The 15,713-nt window shown below is 42.8% G+C and overlaps 1 protein-coding gene across 1 annotated transcript in view; it reads right to left on the bottom strand.

Moving 5' to 3' along the window:
* Nucleotides 1-484: 484 nt before the first annotated feature.
* TTC5 (tetratricopeptide repeat domain 5) overlaps nucleotides 485-15,713 on the bottom strand; it is an 852,502-nt gene continuing 837,273 nt past the window's right edge. The window contains exon 10 of the mRNA XM_044058462.1: nucleotides 485-1,950. Coding sequence (XP_043914397.1) covers nucleotides 1,831-1,950 — 120 coding nt within the window. The 3' untranslated portion in view covers nucleotides 485-1,830. The remainder of the gene's footprint in view (nucleotides 1,951-15,713) is intronic.

The following is a 15,713-nucleotide window of genomic DNA, read 5'->3' as shown; positions in this document are numbered from 1 at the left end:
TTTTTGGGATGATGCTGTTCAATAAGACTTGCTACTTTTATTCTCACTGGTGTGCATTTACCTTTCTGACCTTGTGGCAACACAACATACCCTCAAATAAACATTACTATATATCTTAACATAGATTACAACATATATGATTTGTACAAAACAGACTGTCTGCTCACTTTATCTTAATTTATTTTGTTATTTATGCAAAAAAATCTAATTTTTTACAAAACAAATGTCAAGTCATACCTCACAACCTCCAATTCTGGAGGAAGCCAAACAGAATTGGGGCAACAAAGGCACAAAATCGGGGACAAACTTTAGAGTGCTATTATAAAATTGTTAGATAACACATTTTGCATCAGTGTGCATTTGCTGAAGGATATTCTGAAACTTGCATCACTGCCATTATTTAGTGACTTCCATCCTCTATTAAAACCACATTTTATTATGAAGAGACCAAAAATATGAGGCAAAAATCTGGACAGTTGAGAGGTAAGTTTAGATGTGCTCATGACATCTTAATTTATTGCATTACTCATAGCCCAGAACCTTTATTTTCACAATTAATGTACAAATTACATTGTTCCATGACTTGAGATACTTCTGAACATGTGATCCTTGCACCAGAATCCATGTAGGGTTTGGAATGGATTAGAAGTTTCTTTATCATAAATAACTCAAGATGCACGTGTCTGCTATTCAATATCATGTACATCCTTTTATGCATTCTTAAAATAAGGCTGACAATGCAAATTTCTAAATGAGTAACAAAACGGCTTTCCCACACTTAGTTCAGTCCAAAGTGCACACATTTAACCAAAACAATTTTTATTTTCTGATTTGGAAATATTCCTCTTTTGCCTTTTTTTTTTTTTTTTTTTTACACACAAGGAGTCTCTGCTGGTGGTGTTTCTACATGTGCAGTAACAGTAATCCAAGAATATCTGGGGTTTTCTTTTTCCTGTGCAGTGAAGTATAACTTAAGTAAGGATGTGTGCATGCATTATTTCCACGTAGGTGTATCAGAGTTGATCCCACAAATAATTTTTGGGGTTTGTTTCAGATTTAAAGTACTAACTGACTTTCTTTGTTATTATGGATGAAGCTCTGGTGAGGTTAGTCTGCATGAAACATGGGAAGTTTATCAATATGACAGTGGCATGCCTAAGGGCTACTCCATTCTTTGTTCAAAACCCAAAAGGAAATGTGTGTAAACCACACTACTGACTGCTAACAGCTCTAATCTGGTATAACATAACACACATCTTACAAACGGTGGAAACAAAACAGACAGTAGAAAGAGAAAACAAAAAAAAAGGATTCAGAAAAATGATTGCATGTTTTTTCATGATAAATCATTGGCAACTCAAAGTTTACAGACTAAATAAAGGCTAAAACATTCCACAAAACCAATATATGAATTACTGAATTCAAAACTTATTCCTTTGCAGTACAAAGAATTCTCTCTCTACAATCCAAACACACAGCAAAAAGGTATAACAAGTCCAGCCCCATAGTTTGGTTTGCTTCCTAAAGTAAAAATAATGGATTAAACAATTTTTTTTTGGCCAAAGTCTGCACTGATTTATAAAAGCTGCTGTACACCTTTACGTCCCTAGACTGACTGCAATACCCAGAAGGTTTTTTCCATTGGGCTGCAGATCTTCTTCAATATGTCCTTTGTGATTCCAGCTCTGATGTTGCTAATTACAACTAGCGATCTGCTGCAAAGTGCTCGGCATTTCCAAGTGCTGGTCATGCCTGGATGAAGACTTGGCTGCAAAGCACAGTACACGGCCATCCTTGAAGGTTCACTATGGAAAAAACTGCAGCTTGCCATCACTCACTCTGTGGTTTGTAGGCCACTACTGCTACGGCTTGGCTGTTGGGTCCTGGAACCTTTTTGTTCACAACAAGTGAGAGAGGAGTCTCCACACGTATACTGCTGAAAGAAAAACTCTGCAGACAGAAAAAAACAAACCATTAATTAGGGTTAAAAGCATCACTGATGCCTGCTTTTAATACAAGTATTTCTTACTCAAGTAAGCTATTATAAAGTAAATGAAAGCTTTGTACTTATGGTAGACCTTTCATGATCCATAACTGCTCAAGACTGGAATGCAGCAGGCAGCTGTTGCTCAGCACCTTTTAAACTCTCATGCCTACATAACTCTTCCCTTATCCTCCAGCATGCAGCACCCTTCCCCTCTCTCTCCAGACTAAGCTATCCTTAAACAAGTAGAGCTAAGGGCACACTTACAGGCCTCATGGACATTACTCTAGATACCTCTGCCACAGCCAGGTGTAATATTTGCTAGAGTAATGGATGGTGGGAGGCTACAGTGAAGGGACATGAAAAAGCACATTCTTCTGCTTTAGACAAAATTTTCATAACATTTCCAAAACATACAGGATCTCTGGTTAATTTTCTTAATATAGGCAAAACAAACTTTCTCCTTTAAGTTGCCTAAGTTGTGTTAAAGGGAGCGTGTCAAGATTCTCTGCTTGTCTTGATTAGGATAGTAGGTCATGTGTTCTTTTCGTTTACATTCATGCAGCTTTTAGTCTATGAGCTCAGGTTTCAGTACTTTGGGGGAAGAGTAACTAACGCTTTAGGAAATGTTAATCTACAACCCCATACTGACAGGAAAGCTTTAGCAGTCTTTGAAATGTAGTAAAGTAGTGCTTCTATAAGCTCCTTTTTTCCCAGCAGACACAGCAGTGAACTTTATAAACTATTTTCTGCAACATAGATGTTATGTGATCCTATCTCGCCTACATTCTGACTGAAAGTCTCTTATTGGCTGAGCTTACTATATCCCAGGATGCACCACTACCAGTCCCCAGACTGGCTGAGCTAAGTAGTGATTAATTTCACTAGTTTTTCTGTCAGGAATTTCTTTTCTTCAACAAAAGCTGTTTTAACAGCTATTCTTGTGTTTAGAGTGAGTTTGGTGAAATTTACTTGGTAAATTCTTGTGTTGTGAGTGTTGACTAGAGTACCTCTTGTGTGGAAAGGCCTTCCGGTCTTTTGGTTGTAGGCGACTTCTGTTTTGTTTAGGATCTCGGATCCTTTATATTGTTGATAGTTTCTCTTCTTGTAAAGAAGGACAAATAAGAGAGAATTTCTTTCTAATTACAGTGTTTGTACTGTGTTTTGGGCTTTAATTCACCGGAATGTCTCAGGTACCTAGGCCTTCAGGCTTTAAAAAGTGCACCAAGTGCAACTTTAAAATGTCTATCACAGATGACCACTCTCTGTGTTTATTGTTTGGGTGCAAAACATTTGCAGGAGTCCTGCAGCGTCACGCTTTTTCCTCGAGGGTCCTCCAAGAGAGGAAAAATAAGCTCATATTAAAAGGTCTTATAAAACCCTCCTTTGAAGAAGCTTTAGCATCCTCTCCTTCTCCTGCTAAAGCGCCGCGCCTCGACCAGTCTGTCGGATCCATGCCACCAGTCTCGACTCCTCTGGCTTCGAGCCGATGGCTGGGGCATCGAGGGCGGTCACCCTCGTCGGCTCCACTGGTCTCGCCAGACACTTCCTCCTCGGCACCGATGGAAACTAGATAGTCGCGGTCCCTTAGCCCCTTGGGGCCGCTTGGAGAGGCCATCTCGAACCCGCTCAGTATCCTCTAGGTCATCGAGGATGTCAGATTCGGACATAGACAGGGTGCTCCAAAGACTGTTCCAGTCCCCAGTCTTTCAAAATTTGTTTCGCTCCAACCCAGTTGGCTTCGAGCCGACGGTCCATGCCCATGTCATTGCCATTCCTCCTCCGACCCGCCGGAGCAGGTGCTGTTGGAGCCGGTGGAGGTCTTAGGGTCGGCTCAGTTTGGTACACGGACTTCTTCGGCTGGACCTGGGGTGATGTTTCGGGACCTATGCTGTCGGTTCCGAGCCTCGGGACTTCCGCCTGCTATCATGGCCCAGGATTCTGGGGTCCGCTTTAGAGCTATGAGGAGTGCCTTGGCCAAGTCTTTTCGCCATCTCTCCGCTTTACTGCACCTTCCTGCGTGCGGACTGGGTCTTTGGCAGTTCCCTGTCCTAGGCAGCGGAGCCCCTGGGCCTGAGGTTACCCTTCCCTCCTCCTGAGGGTTCAGGAGCCTCCAAGGAAGAGATAAGAGGAAGCATGTGACACTGATCTTGATGATGCGGAGGGGTCCCAAGTCGCCCTCGGATGATGTCTCATTTGCAGACATCTTAGAGATCCTCAAACCTGGATATCCAAACCCCTCTGCTGATGAGTCAGTGCTCCTCAAGGCCTTTGGGGCTCAGCCTCCGCCTCCTGGGTGTCTCTTGACGAGCTCCTGGATTTAGTTTGTCGGAGGGCGGGGAACATCCAGATACCGTGGAACCAGTCCCCTAACAAATTTTGTCTGCCCCACCCGAGAAGGAGTTCCTGACTAAAGGCGTGGCTGTAGATGCCATGGTGGTGGCATCTGCTACACAACAGCCTAAATAAGGAGTCTAGGCATGGACCGTACGGGAAGCGCGCACCTGACTTCAGCGGCCTTTACTTTAAGGTTCCTGAATTATTTGGCACATTTTACCAGGCTTCAGAGGGATCTGGTCAAGGAGCTGTCAGATTCCCTCTCAGGTAACCTACCTGAGCAGCTAGCCCAGTCGGTTAGCTCTCAGTTGGCTATCCTTGCTTCAATTTCTAACTCGGCCCATGAGGCTCATTTCATACGGAGACAAGCCTGGCCTTTTGTAGGTCATTTTATGGAGGCCTTCAAGTCTTCCTCCGCCGACGCCCCTTTGATGGGTCCTCTTTGTTTGGACCTAAGGTTAAAGACACTCGAGCAAGAAGGAAAAACTTTATTTATTCCACTCCCTTCGCCTTATCCCAAGGCTAAAGGAGGAGGGAAGATGTGGTTCCAAATCACGTAAGTTTTTCCATCAACAGCAGGAAGATTCCCTTCCAGAGGCAGAGGACGGGAAATTTTGGCTCTTCAGCCTCCCACACTTCATGAGGGATTGCCCGGCTGCCTGGGAGTCAATCACTCAGGACAGATGGGGAGATTACACCATTCCCTTCACACACTCACCCCCACCGTCCAAAAAAATCCCGGACCCACCACCCAGTCAAAGGTTGTTGTTGTGGTTGTTTTGATTTAATGACAATAGAAACAATGCAGTGAATGTGTTTTATTGTACGGTCTGGAGCAGTGGTGTTCATTTGCTAATGTAACTGCGCATTGAAGTGCTTTTTACATACATGTCTGTTGCAGTGATGGGTCCTACTGTTATATGGGAAAAGGGCACAACAATTATGGGAGATGTCCAAAGGTGAACAGTACAGGAAGCATTACTTCTGATAGAGGGGGGATAATCAAAATGTGTCAGGACAAGGAACAGAAAGTACAGCACTTTCAGTTGGGATACTGTGTTGTAGAGGTCACAGCAATAAGTGAAACAATCTATAAATAATGAATCAAAAACAGCCAGAAGAGTGCAAAACATTTGACAAGTAATGTTGAAACAAAAACAGCGAGAAGAGCTGGTTCAAATGTAGACATAATTAACTTTTCCAGCACAAGCTAAAGATCCCAAAAAAGTGTCACCTGGTTACTAGTCGGTCTTATATGCCAATTTCTTCTTTCTAGGGCAACTTGAGTAAGGTATGTAGTAGAAACTTAGGAAACAATATCCTCAAAACCAGTCATATGCTTGTGAGGAAAACTTGTCCTTGTCATCAAAATCCTCAGATAAAACATCCTCATGATTTCAAAGGCTGCAAGCTAAGTAATTTACTTTTTATTACCCACTGTCTTTAGATAAAACATGTTCCTACGAAAAAAAAAAAAAGTTGAACAACCCTAGGAGGAGACTAGCTGAATGGATGACTCTTCAAACCAGAAAACAGATCTTACCCTGGGAAAAACCTCCAGGAGAACTTTATATGCTCAAAGTTGATGGTTCTCCCATACCCAGTATGGGCTTTGCAACAGCCACATAAGCTATGGCTTTCCCCTGGAACATGGTGCCAAAAAGATCTATACTAAAAGGTCCTCATGAATCTAGTCAGTAGTCTGAGTAACAAGCTATGGCCACTCATCAATGGCTGAGGAGCAGACTGAGTCTACAGTACAGGCAAGGGCTCTTTATTTACTTATGTTTTTCTTTCAGGTACACAAACAGGAAGAACCATAGGAACAGTAAGTGTATCCCATGTTCCTGCCAAAGGAAAAGCCTGTGACAGCATGTTAAACAGACATGAATTTGTGTATAGGGGTATAGCCATGGTTTTGGGAACTGTATACCAGTTGCTCAGGTTTCCAACCCCAATCAAAGAAAGTGTCAACCCGATAAAGTAATTAAGTAGATGAATAAGTAAATAATATTTACACACCCAAGCATTCTCAAAGGAAAAAAAAGTTGCTTTCAACTTAACTCTGCCTTGATGCTCTAAGGCTTGCTCTCATTGTAAGTGACTTCTTTTGGCCTAAGGCTTATCTATAAACAGACTTACACCAGGGGCCAAATTCCAGTTGTCATCACAGTAAACTCAGAGTTTGTATTCTGGGTTTCCACTAATGTGAAGTAGATCCATATATACAGATATATAAAAATGTATATATGTTTTATAAACCATTAGAAATGTACTTATTTTAAAAAAGTCAGATTCCACCACCTTCACAGTATAATTGTAAAAAACTGTATGCAGTGACATGCATGCCATTTATCTGGATGTACCCACATTCAAGTGTGTGTGTGTGTGTGTATATATAAAATCTAGGGGATGTGGTAGTATACCATATTTCACCAGATACGGGATGGGGTAGTATCAGGGTGGTGGGTCTTTGGGTGCCTGAGCCCAGAGTAATTTTACAGACTGCCTCTGTCCATAAGGAACATGGGAAGTACCCCAGGAGTGAATTTACAGTTCCCCGCCCATTTATCCAAATTCTTTTTCAAGAGAGGAACAGATTTGGGTTTACACAAAGATGAGAAGTCTATTCTGTAGATGAGGTAGCCTTTGGGATATGAATCTGTCTCTCCAGCAAGTTCTGTTCATAGGTAGGTACTAGGCTATCTGCCCAAGGGCATTTATAAGCCTAGCCAGAATGTGTTGGCTTTCGCCTCCCTTTTAGATTAGTTTCCTGGGCCTCTGTCCAGCAGGGCCACTGATGTGATCCTAGGTGTATATTTACGATTTCCCATCCACTCGTCAAGATTTCTCTTGAAGACCGTCAGTGAGGGGCTTTGTCTAACATAGATTGGGATTCTATTCCAGAGCGAGGGAAGTCTCTGGGACAGGAATCTATCCCTCCAGCATGTCCTATTTATTGTTGTGCTGAGGTTTAAATCCCTAGAGCATGTGGCTCTAAGAGACTTGGATTTCCTTAGGTGGAGCATGTCCATTAATTCAGGGTTAGACATGGCCTTGTACGCAAGGCAGAGGGGTCTCCTCTGAGGAGGCAGTAAGCAACCGAGTAAAGATGGAGTTTCTTTAGCCGGGCTGCATAGGGCATCTGTTTGAGGCCCATGATCCTCTTGATGAGGTACTTTTGCGGTCTTTCCAGCTGTTGCAGGTGTCGAGTAAGGTACATCCCAAATGGGGCATTGCACTCTATTATGGGCCTGATGAGCAATGAGTAGAGGGGCACAATAACCTCTCTTGATCTAGATGCAAACCCTTTTGTGATTATGTGGGCTACATAGAAGGATTTTCTAACCACTTTGGCAATGTGGTTATCAAAGGAGAGGTTGCTATCTACTTGGGTCCCCAAGTCCCTAATTATATCTTCCATACTTAGTGGATTACCTCCTATGTGATAGTTTGTGGGCACTTTATTTTTCCTAAAGGGGATGACTATGCACTTTTTGGCATTTAGCTTAAGGCCATGACTCTGACACCAGGCATTCGTGTCCGTGACACTCTTCTGGAGAATGTCTGTGTCAGCCGGGGAGTCTATTATGGCCCCCAGTTTGCAATCATCTGTGAACTTGGTCAGCCATAGTCCTCCCGTGTTTGCCTGTACCTCAGAGAAGTATATACCGAAAAGGAGGGGTCCCAGGACTGAGCCCTGAGGGACTCCACTTGTAACCAGTTTAGAGTCGGACATAGCACCCACAACTCTGACCATGTAAGTTCTATCCATGAGCCAGTTTGCAACCCATCTTGTGACATAGGGGTTAATATTCAAGTTGGTGAGCTTTTCTATAATGCCAGAGTGGGGAATGGTGTCGAAAGCCTTTGCGAGGTCCAGGTAGGCTGTGTGGATTACCTTTCCCTCATCTACGGCCTTGGTAACTGTTTCAAAGAAATCAACCAGGTTTAGAAGGCATGATCTGCCTTTAATTGGGTAGGGTCCAGTGTCTGGAGGTTCTCAATGTCTTTATGAGTTCCATAATGATGCGATCCATGGCTCCATGGCTTTGCAGACCAAGCTAGTCAGGCTTATAGGGTGACAGTTCCCGGGATCCGTTGTTGCACCGCCTTTGTGGAGCGGGATAACTGTTGCTGTATGCCATTCTTTGGGTACACAGCCTGTGGTGAGGCTGAGCTTGATCAGTGAGTTTAGGTGAGGGGTTAGTTCATTTTGGAGCTTGTGTAGGACGCAGCCTGGGATGTCAGCCGGTCCCACTGATGCTGTGTTCTTGGCTTTGGAAAGGGCTATTTTCACCTGAGTGTCTGTGATGTCTGGGGCTCTACAACCTTCTGGAATTGACACGGGCCCTTTAGGGGGTGAGGGGGTAAAGTTTGCACTGAACCTGTCAGCCAGGATGTTGGCAATGTCTGTTGGTTCAGTGTATTTTTTGTCATTTTGCACTAGCTCATAGCAGATCTGAGAGCTGCCACTTAGATTCTTGACATAGCTAAACAAGGCTTTGTGATTATCTTTAGCAATTTTTCTTTCGAAGTTGGCCTTGGTTGATTTTATGAGGGATCGTAGTTTCTTGCTGGTACTGATTAGGGATGCCTTCCCTTTTTGGGATTTTGCTCTATCATGTAATAGTTTCCTCCTCCTGTTGTAGAGCTTATTTATGGCCAGGGTCCACCAGACTTGGTTTCCTCATTTTGGAGGAGCGAGTCTTTGTTTTACTTGGGATGGCTCGATCCATGCATTCCTGTAGGTGCACATAGAATGCATTTGTGAAGGATTCTGTGGTTTGGGCAGCATTATCCTTTAGCAGTGGGGCATTGAAACTTTCCACCTCAGTCTTGAGAAGTGTGAAGTTTGCTTTTGAAAAGTTTTTTACAGTCGTTTCCTTGACTGGAAGTGGGGTCGGGATGTGGATGTCTAGTGTGATTAGTTTATGATCTGATATTACCAGCGACGGGTTTACCTCTGGTGTGGAACATTGGTCACCCATATTGGTGATGATCAAGTCCAATATGTTGTCACCTCTCATGGGAGTGGTAACCAGTTGTTCCAGGGCGTTTGAGTTTATAAACTCTAGAAAGCTTGGGCAAAGGAGTTTGTACTTGAGGAGTTTTCCCAGTCTATCATGGTGTTGGGTAGGATCTTCATATTTTCCAGTGTTCTCAGGAATGCTGAGTGGGGTCTTGAGACAAGGTGGGTGACCTGTAGCAGGCTACAAACTGAAAGGCAGTTTTGCCCACTGTTAGTTGCACATGGATGGTCTCCGAGGCCTCGTGGTGTGCTACAAGCCTGGAGGTGTGGGAATCCTTGATGAAAATGGGTACACCACCGCCTTTTGTATTTCGGTCTGGGCTTTGGGACCGAAAGGTATGGTACGAGTTATAGCCTGGTAGTGCTGGGGTGCTCTCTGGAGCCTTGAACCAGGTTTCTGTTACTGCACATAAATCGATTTCCCTCCTTGCTGAGGAGTGCCTCGAATGCGTGCATTTTGAGGTTTAGACTGGCACTGAGTAGCATTACCCTCAGTTTTTTGTTGCTTGTTTTGTTTAAGGAGGTGGGTTTGTCTTTTGAGCCTTGCCTAAAAAAGGCACTATGGGGGTGGCAAGAGCTTTGGCCAGTATTCAAAAGCCCAAGGGCGACAGGTGCAAGCCATCTCTTGCGAAGCAACGTGGCTTGTTGAGCATGTCATCCCAGGCTGACAAACACTGGATCCCCTTTGAATGACACCAAAAGCTAAGCCAATTGTTAAAATCGATCATTTTATCTTTATACTGTGGCATTCTTGGTGAGGGCAAGATGCTACTCAGGGTCAGGGTCATACCGGCCTGGGCTACATGATCAGAGAGCTCCTCTATGTCTCTTTTCATGCAGTCCAGGGAGGTACGTCTCAAGTCATTCACACCAACATGGACAATGACAGTCATATTTGTACCTGTTATGAAGTAACCTGAGTGCTTGTGTTATGTGGCGGATCCTGGCACCCAACAGGCAGCTTACAGTAACCTTCTCCTTGTTCAGTCTAGTGAGAGGGGGACGTCAGTGTGTCTGACAATACAGTCTCCTATTACTAGTGTATTGGGTGTGTTGTTTAGCCTTAAGGGCTGTGACTGCGTGGCACACTGACTTTGTGAAGTATGTGATTTGTGGTTGTTGTTGGGGGTGGAGGTTGTTTGGATGTCTGCTTTGGAGGTCTCTGCTGCTTAGGCAGATTTCTATTTAGAGCCTCCAAGTATGTTTTTGTGTATTTATGTGTGTTATTGGCTGGTGCCGATATGACTGGTCTATGTGAGACTGGTAGTGTGGTGCAAGTGTTTCCCTTCTCATGATTGACTGTTCGGTCTTGGGTTGAGAGAGCTTGGACTCCAGTCTGGGTGTAAAGTTGCATCTCTCGCATACATTTGTGTTTGTTGGAAGGAGGAGAGGGTTTTCTGTGTACATGAGCCCAGATTCACCATGGACTGGAGAGTACACCTGAAACTGCCCTTTGGACATGCCTGCACAGACAAAGGGAAGTTTTACTGATTGTCCGGTTAGGGACGAATAGAGAGCCCTGTACTTCTGTATAGTATAAGGGGTGTAGTGCTAGCATTTATCAGTGCTTACTAGGAGATTTTGGGCAAGTGCTGGACTGAAAAGAAACTGTTTAGAGTGCTTAAGTTGAAAGTCTGACTGGTTCCAAGGGAAAAATTGAAGAGCAGACTTTGTGGAGCTGGGAATAGTTTAATCTCAGCTAAAAGGCGCTGCGAGGAGGTGCGTGATGCGCAAAACCGCGCAAATGTGGGGTTTTAGGGCAGGTAGATGAAAGAGATAGAAATTAGCCCAAAACGGCCAATAAACTACTAGTTGCTGGGCTGAGACCACTCCTCAGATAGGCTGCTCAAAGCTCCCCACTCTCACTGGTGAACAGAGAAACTTCCTCCTATCCAATTAAGGATATGGGCAACACAGGAACTTGTACCACAGCCCTGAATTCAGCAGAACCTGAGAACAGGACTAGACTAGTTTAGAAAAAGGCGGGAAACAAGAATTGTTTTTTTCCCCCTTTTTTACAGATACAACAGTACACTACACAAAAACACTTTAAATAGGCTAGCGCACTTGAGTGTGTAGCCTACAACAGTTAAACAGATGCTTTTAACACAGAAAACGACTAAATGACTTTGAAAGTGCAAACAAAAAAGCAAGTATTTCAGCAGAAAATAGCTTTTTAGAGTACAGAAATGCTAGTAGATCACGTTTTAGGTGAAAACTAGCAGTTGCAGGAGAAAAATGCAAAAAAAAAAAAATACTTAAATTAGTTAAAAGTCTCTCTGCTGCTTGTAGTACTCTGCAGGACACCACGAGGGTAGAGTCCCAAATAAGGTTTAAGTCCATGGAATGTGCAACCCTTGTATATTTTTTCTTGCAAATATGTAACATTTTCATAAGGGTTGGATCAGAGAATGCTTTGTAGGTCAGGCATAAGTCACCTCTCGATAAACAATATGTGATGATGTAAAGGGATAGGGCCTTTAGTCAGTCTGCATAAGACTCGTGTCTTATGCTTTGTATTTTTAAGTGAGAAACCTCTAGGGCTGCTCCAGTTTGTGTGAGTGCCTGGTGAGTTAAATGCAGAGGGAACAGTGCACTCAATTAGGAGCCTGATGAGGGCAGAGTACAATAGCATTAGGACTTCCTTTGATCTTGATAGCATGCCTTTATTTATAAGTTGAGCCACACAGAAGGAATTCCTCACTACAGTAGCTATCTGCTGATCAAAGTTAAGGTTACCATCTGTGTTCCTAGATACCTCACCACTTGGTCTACATTTAGGGGTGTACTGTCAATATTATAATTTGCAGGGATATGTGATTTACCAAAGGATATGAGTACACTTTTTTAGCATTTAATCAAAGACTGTGGTTTTGGCACCGGTCGTTTGTCCTTTTTAGACCTATTTGTTGGATGTCAATATTGGGGATTCAGTGATTGCTCCCGGCTTAAAGTCATTGGTGAAATTGGTGAGCCAGAGGTCCTCATCATTGGCTTTCACTTTACATATTTATACATATATATATATATATATATATATATATATACTTACACACACACAACACTGACCCCTGTGGGACACCAACAGTAACAGGTCTCTTATCAGAGGTGGAGTCATCTATCTGAACATTGTTCTATCAGCGAGCCAGCCAGCTATCCATCTGACGAAGTAGAGGTTTATACCTAACTCAGTAAGTTTATTTATGATCCCCAAGTGGGGGACTGTATCAAAAGCTTTGGCCAGGTCTAGACAAGTGGTGTGAACTGTTTTACCCTAATCCATGTCCTGGTGACTTTCTCAAAGAAGTTCACCAGATTCAGCAGGCAAGACCTTCCTTTAACAAAGCCAGTTGGGTCTGGTCCAGTGTTGGACAGCTCCTATGTTATTACTGATTAAATCCATGACAATTCTCTCCATGGCCTTGCAGATAAGACTGGTAAAAGTTATGGGTCTGTAGTTGCCTGGGTCAGTTGATGGGCTTCCTTGTGCAGAGGGATGACTGCTGCAGTCCCACACTCCTCTGAGACAAAGCCCATCCAGAGGCTTTGGTTAAAGGGAGTTTCAAGTGGCCCTTAAAGATTCTGTTTTAAGTTCTTTAAGCATCCTGGAATGTTGTCAGGACCCATGCAGTCTGTTTTTGGCTTTAATGAGTGCAGTAATGACTTGTTCCCTTGCAATGACTGGTAGGGGGATGGCTGTAGGTATTTCTTTGGGTGTGGAAGGAGGTGAGAACTTTGAACTGAAGTTGTCAGCCAAGCATGTGTGCTATAGTTGCAGGATGGATGTACAAGTTGCTGTTCATGATTAACTTGGCACACTGATGAGCATTTCTCCTGAGTTTACAAAAAAAAAAAAAAAAAAAAAAAGGCCTTATGGTTAACTTACCTGGCAGGCAATCTTTGCCTCATAGTTTGCTTTGGCTCTTTAATTTGTTTGTGTAGAATTTTTGCACTGTTTTATCTGTTCTTTCTTCCTGCTTACGCTAGGGGTCCACCAGGTGGTTTATTTTTGCCAGTAATCACAGATTTTACTTGGACATATATTGCCTTCTCTATGCAGCTATGAATGTGGTTGTGCAGTGCTTCTGTGTACAGGCCTTAGTAGCATCCGGGTTTGGAGGGGGTGGGAAGTTTAATATGCTATTGCTTAGTAAGGTTCTTAACAGGTTTGGAGTTTTGACGTTCGAAGTTAGTGAATTATGGGTCATATGAGTCTCCCAGTTTTTGGAGGGGTAGTTAAAAGTCACCCATAAATATGGCGTTAGGCTGAGTGGTAAGAGATTCCAGTAGATTTAGAGAAGTGGTTTTCCATACTCATGTTTGGGGATCTGTAGCTAGCAAGGATATGATAGGGGTTGCATCTATGGTTAGTTGGGCATGGAGCAGCTCAAGTGAGTCATTCTGTTGGACCAGTCTAGCAGTGTACTTCTCCTTTATGAATACTGAGAAACCTCCTCCCTTTGTTTTATCCTGAGCTGAGGGGGATCAACATGTATGAAAGGCATTCTAGCCTTTGATACCGGAGGTGCTTTCTATAGTTCTGAACCATGTTTCTGTGACTGCACATATGGCTGCATGCCTCCATGGTGAGGAGTGCTTCCAGAGAATGCAATTTTTTTATTTAAATTCCTAGCATTGAGCAGCAGTACCTTAAGGTAGTCATGAGTGATTTTGTTATGTTTGAGGGCTTAACAACTTGGCATAGCCTAAAAAGGGCACTATGGGGACAGGTAAAGTTTTTGCAAGTATCTGGAAGCCAAGTGGTACAGTGCAAACCATGTATGGCAAAACAAGTCAGTCACGTCTCCCCAGGCTGACAGACATTGGATCCCCTTGTTGTGACACCAGAAACTAAGCCATTTGTTGAATTCAATCATTTTTTTGCTGGTACTGTGGCATCATCATTGGTGAAGGTAGGGTGCTACTCAAGGTTAGATTCATACCCATGTGGGACACATATTCAGAGAGCTCCATCGTGTCTCTCTTCATATAGTCCAGTGAGGTATATCTTAGGGCATTTATGCCCACATGGACTATGACTGTGTCATATTGGCACTTTAGGTTTAAAGACCTAAGTGCATGAGTGATCTGGTTGATCCTGGCTCTGGAAAGACAGCTCACTGTGATCTTCTTGTCTAGCCTGGCAAGGAGGAAACAGCATGTCTTACAATGTAATCCCGAATAACTAGAATGTTTGGCTGGTGTGTGGTGTGTTTATTAAGGGCTCAGAAGTGGGACTACTTTGACTTTCATAATTATGTGCTGTGTGAGGTACTGTCTTTTTAGAATGTGCACGGGACCAATGAGAGATTCTTTAAGGAGGTCTTGCAGGTTTGAGTAGATTAGAGTCAGTACCTCCACCTATGTGGGTCTATATGTTTGTTCTTTAGTGTTAGTAGTGAATGCTTTGGGTGTAACACTGACAGCCTGGTTTGCATTTTTCATGTGTGTATGTGAGATCTTTGTCTCCAATAACACTGTGCATCTGCATCTCTCATATACTATTTGTTCTGTAATTAAATGGTTGTCAGTGAATATGAAGCAGTTACTACACTGCCACCAGATTTATAAACTGGTTACATTCTTTTGATCTAAAGTCAAAATATCTAAAAGCCAAATTATCTAAAAATCAAAATATCAAAAATTTGGAATTTGCCCTTTCTTTACTGCTGTGCAATCCCACACTTGGTAAATATAGTTTCACAGGGTGTGGTGGTGGTGGTCTTCCCCTGCATAAAATGTTTTATTCATCAATGTTACGATTTTCAATACTTTTGAGTCAAAGACTTTATATATTAATTTATAAAAAAATACATATATGCACATAAGAGCATACACACCTACACTATCTAATCTGACAAATGGGTGCTTAAAACATTAGTCTGACCAAGACTTCAGATGTTTGATTGCCAATGTGCCCTTATCAAGCATGTATTTACATTCTCCTTTCATCTTTACCCAGTTTTTGCCATCCTCAATACATTGCCTATTTCATCAGTCATAATCTGTACAACTAACTGAATGTGAACAAGAGAAAAAAATAAGCAACTCAGTATAGTAAAGCATTAACTCAACAGCATGTGATGTTAACAAACACACACACAGTAAAAATAGGCCTAATACTGTACCATATACTATTTGTTTGGTTTGACTAGTTTTTAGTTTGGGGAGGAGAAAATGTATTCCTATCTTCTTTTTTAAAACTCTAAAAACTTAAAAAGAAGTTACGTACTCACCACAATGTTCCATGTGAGTTGTTCATCTCGCCTTCATTCTTACAGATGGGTTTGGAGCAGATTGTCAGCTCCGAGTCGGCCTACTACAAAGCTCGAGGTTTACAGACAGCTCGAGGACAAGCCC

Source organism: Protopterus annectens, chromosome 16.part0 (assembly GCF_019279795.1).
Source record: "Protopterus annectens isolate FY-2018-M chromosome 16.part0, PAN1.0, whole genome shotgun sequence".
NCBI lineage: Eukaryota > Metazoa > Chordata > Ceratodontiformes > Protopteridae > Protopterus > Protopterus annectens.
This window is presented reverse-complemented; position numbering and strand designations above follow the sequence as displayed.